We start from the raw sequence: 3,910 nt of genomic DNA on the forward strand, positions 1-3,910 counted from the left end.
GGAAATTAATGTAATGCACTCACTTTGTTATATTTTTGCCGTTTTACAGAATCTAGTTTTCTGTTTATATCTTTGTTGTTGGCAGCTTGAGGTGAAAGTTGCTCAATAATTTTATTTATTTGTTTCAGAGATGTTGTACATGATCTGAAAAAAACAAGATTGCAATGTAGTAGTTAAGTCGACAAATAAAAATTCTTGATTCAGACAGTTTAGAAATTCCAGCAGACTTAGGATTTAAAAACGTCTAAAGTTTCTAAATAAGCATACTATATTTGAACAACACTGGAAATACTAAATACTTCAAAAAGTTGTACATTGTAGAATATTTATAAACAAAATTCTCCTAATGGTAAAATTACAAAAGCAAGGAAACTGAACAAACAACTGCAATATTTAGTAATCAAAAGTTACAAGCCTGATGATGACAATAAACCAGTGATAGTGGTTGCTTTTACTATTCAAGGTAGACAAAACACAAAACAAAAATCTAAATGGGAAATCCCATGTTTCCATTTTCCAGACTGTTTTAATTGTTTGGTGCCATTATATAAGGAAGCCTACTTCTTTTACCTTTACAATGTCTCTTTTCCACAAAGAATAGATTACCTGATATATAACAGCACATCAACGTTAAACTTTCCTTACTCATGTAATGCCATTTTTCATGTTTCCACATGCAATATGAAATTCAGGTTGAACCACAAACTATAACCTAATATAACCTGTTTCTGCTGTTGGATTCATTTGCAAGGAAGGAGACAACTAACACAGTTTTTGTTGATACAGAGTATTTCATAAGGATATATGAATTAGTATCTCGAAGCACTATGGAAAACGTCAGAAAACTCTATACAACACCTGCAAAGTGGCCATTACTTCCCTCACATACAAATAAAAGCACTCCATTCATCTCCTCAGTTGCTAGGAAGGAAATTGTTGGGCCACATTTCTTCCCAGCTCCAGACTGGATTCTACAGCTGATCTTCTAGGAGAGAGATTCTACCAGCTCCCCAGCTATCACCACTATCTTCCCTACTCCATTCTTTCTCGAGACTTTTGAACCATCCCATCCCATCCCATCCCATCCCATCCCATCCCATCCCATCCCATCCCATCCCATCCCATCCCATCCCCAAGCAGCAATCCCATCCCATCCCATCCCTCAGTTTTCTGTTCTGTTGTTCTGAAGTATACCATCCTCTTGCACATCTCCTACCTTTTGGCTCTTGCTTCCTTGGCGCTAAGGTGCCCTGACACATATCGCTACTGTCCTCTTCCACAAAGTCTTAACAGGACTGTGGGATTTACATGATTTAACTTCAACTATTTTTTATTCTCCTGCTTATATCTGTATCTAGACTATACAATCATACAGCTTCTACTATGAACTCTGTGCTAATTACACAAAAACCACTTCTTGCCTCATTTTACCTTTAGTCATTCATTTGCCATGTCACAGGCCTTTAAGCAACTCTACCACACTCATAAATCTTCACTTTTGCTAGTCCCTCTGTTTAACAAGACAGCTAGATCTCTTCTAATACTCTCAAAATCAACTTTCAGACTTGTGCATTACATCTGACACAGATGAGGTTCTAGAGGTCTGCGTAAACCATTTGCATCCCATCAAGTAAATCCCATTTCCCAACTTTAAGTGGAAGGTAAAAACAGAGTGGTAAGAAAAATCATAGGATGCTTCTTACAAAAAACCCCAGGAAAATAACAACTAATTGACAGTACTGTGCACCACGCATACAATAAACACATAATCTAATTGCAATGGTTATGCTGCTCCATTCTTCCTTTCAATGACCATCTTACTCATTACAACCTTCTGAAATTAGATTCTGGTTTTGTAAACATACTTAATTTCACATCTATACATCCAAACTAGTAAATTAATGAAGTGCATGTAATTAAATATATACATAATGAGAGCTATGTGAAAGTTGACATAAGTAAGAGGCCTACAGCACTCCTGAGCACTAAAAGCCAACATTAATGCAACACAGAGAAACATGCACAGGTAGAATTATTCACCGGCACTAGTTTACACAGTAATTCTACAACGACAGTAGAAACATAAAGGGGGGCCTAAGATCAAAACTCAATATATTAATGGCTCCTATCCTTCAAAGTTTTCTACTATCAATATACCATGTCAATCAAGCATTTGATTCTTTTAAGGTCATTAACTACTTTATACAAGCACTTATAATAAGGTTGTTCTGGTTGTAATACACTCATGATACAAAATCATCCAAGTTACAGAAAGCACATGCCACAAAAAGTGGCACTTCCTGTGACTGTAACTTTGAATAATAAGAGTATAATGCAGTTTACCACTGCCCAGAAAACAGACATGCATCTTGGTAAGGTATGAGACAAAACAGAAAAAGGAGATGCGCTCTCCTCTCCTACCTTGCTGCATGACTGAATTAGTCAAATAGGAGCAATGAAGCATTGCTCCAGTGTGAAAAATATTATCTCCTTTTTGAAATGGTGGGTGAGGCAGAAGGATACATGTGATCTAGTGCTTTCAAAACATCTTTTCACTCTCCAGCTTTTAAAAACATGAGACACTGAGCCTCATTAGACAGTCAGTAACAGAAAGGAATAGTAAGAAAGGACAAAATTCACCTTAAGTCATCCAGCACAGACTGATATTCTTTCTTCGCCTCAGCTATTTCTGCTGCTTTATTAGCTTCATTAATTGCATTATCTACTTGCTGAAGAACTCCTTGCTCCAATACATCCTGGTCATAGACATCAACTCCTAGGCCTTTGAGCTCAGCAGCCTGTGCGCTACTTGAGATGGACTGAATCTGCTGCCTGTCGATCTGTAAGAGGGGTTGTCCTCTTCTGGGCACCTCCAGAGGAACAGCCATGGAAGCAGATGACTGGCTGGCAGAGTTGGGAACTCTAAAACTGTTACCCAGGTCATGGTTACAACTGCCATTTTCTTGTTCAGTTTCCAATTCCTCAGCATTATGAGGGCAATTATTGCTTGAAGTAGTAACAGAGTTTTGTTCTTGGACACTGTCTGGCATGTGGCTGTTGTCTGTTGGCATCCTCTGCTCAAAGACAACAGAGAAGAAACACATCATCAGAAGAACATTCACACACACAAAATTCCTCGTGAAGACCGTACCCAACTAAGCAAAACAATAAACGTTTCTTTATGAAAAAATCTTATTTCAAAACACCTAGTAGCCTACTTCTCTCTGACTCCTCCCCACAAAGGCTTCTTCACATTAATTTCCACAACCAAAAGGAAAAAGCAGCCAAAACTTCTTAAAAGACAACTATATGAAATACTCCTGGAAGACACTGATATCTGGACAAATACAACAATCTATAACAATTATTGCCCTTGCAGGAGAGCGAACTCAATCTTGCGTACAAACAATCATCCATCGGGACACTGGCATAACAAAAACATACGCAACTTCATAAATGCAAAACCAAAAAATATAACTTTTTCAAATAGGATAAGACTTTGCCAGTGAAGGCACTGATGGGAACAGTTGGCCATAGACTTTAGTTTGACAATCTGGCTTTGAAACAGATCGTAAAGAATCTCCGTTGTTAGGAAATTAACAACTGACTTACCAAGGTAAGCCTGGGGCTGGTATTGCTTGAAGCCTTCAGTGTGAGACTATTTCCTTAAAAGACGTAACTTTTACCAACTTCTAGAAGGAATAAGTGGGACTAACTCGCAGAAAGACATTAATAAGGCGGGTGGGCTTCATCAGCAACCTCTGCCGGCGCGTCAGCCCCTGGATCTCGGCCTCAGTTTGCTTCCATCAGCTCCGAACGCGCACTCAACGGCTCTGGCCCTGCCGTCAGGCAACGGTTACCGCGACAGCCCCGCGCACGGCCCGTTCCACTCCTGGAACCGCCCCCTCCC

The 3,910-nt window shown here is 39.2% G+C and overlaps 1 protein-coding gene across 1 annotated transcript; it reads right to left on the reverse strand.

Moving 5' to 3' along the window:
* Positions 1 to 23: 23 nt before the first annotated feature.
* Positions 24 to 3,068, reverse strand: LOC104274906 (DNA excision repair protein ERCC-6; the record flags this gene model as incomplete). Its single annotated transcript, XM_009870674.1, has 2 exons — positions 2,641 to 3,068; positions 24 to 144 (listed from the first exon to the last, which is right to left on the reverse strand). Coding segments are annotated over exons 1-2 (531 nt in total), but the record flags the coding sequence as incomplete, so codon positions are not given.
* Positions 3,069 to 3,910: the final 842 nt, after the last annotated feature.

Source organism: Apaloderma vittatum, unplaced genomic scaffold (genome assembly GCF_000703405.1).
Source record: "Apaloderma vittatum isolate BGI_N311 unplaced genomic scaffold, ASM70340v1 scaffold39615, whole genome shotgun sequence".
Classification (NCBI taxonomy): Eukaryota; Metazoa; Chordata; class Aves; order Trogoniformes; family Trogonidae; genus Apaloderma; species Apaloderma vittatum.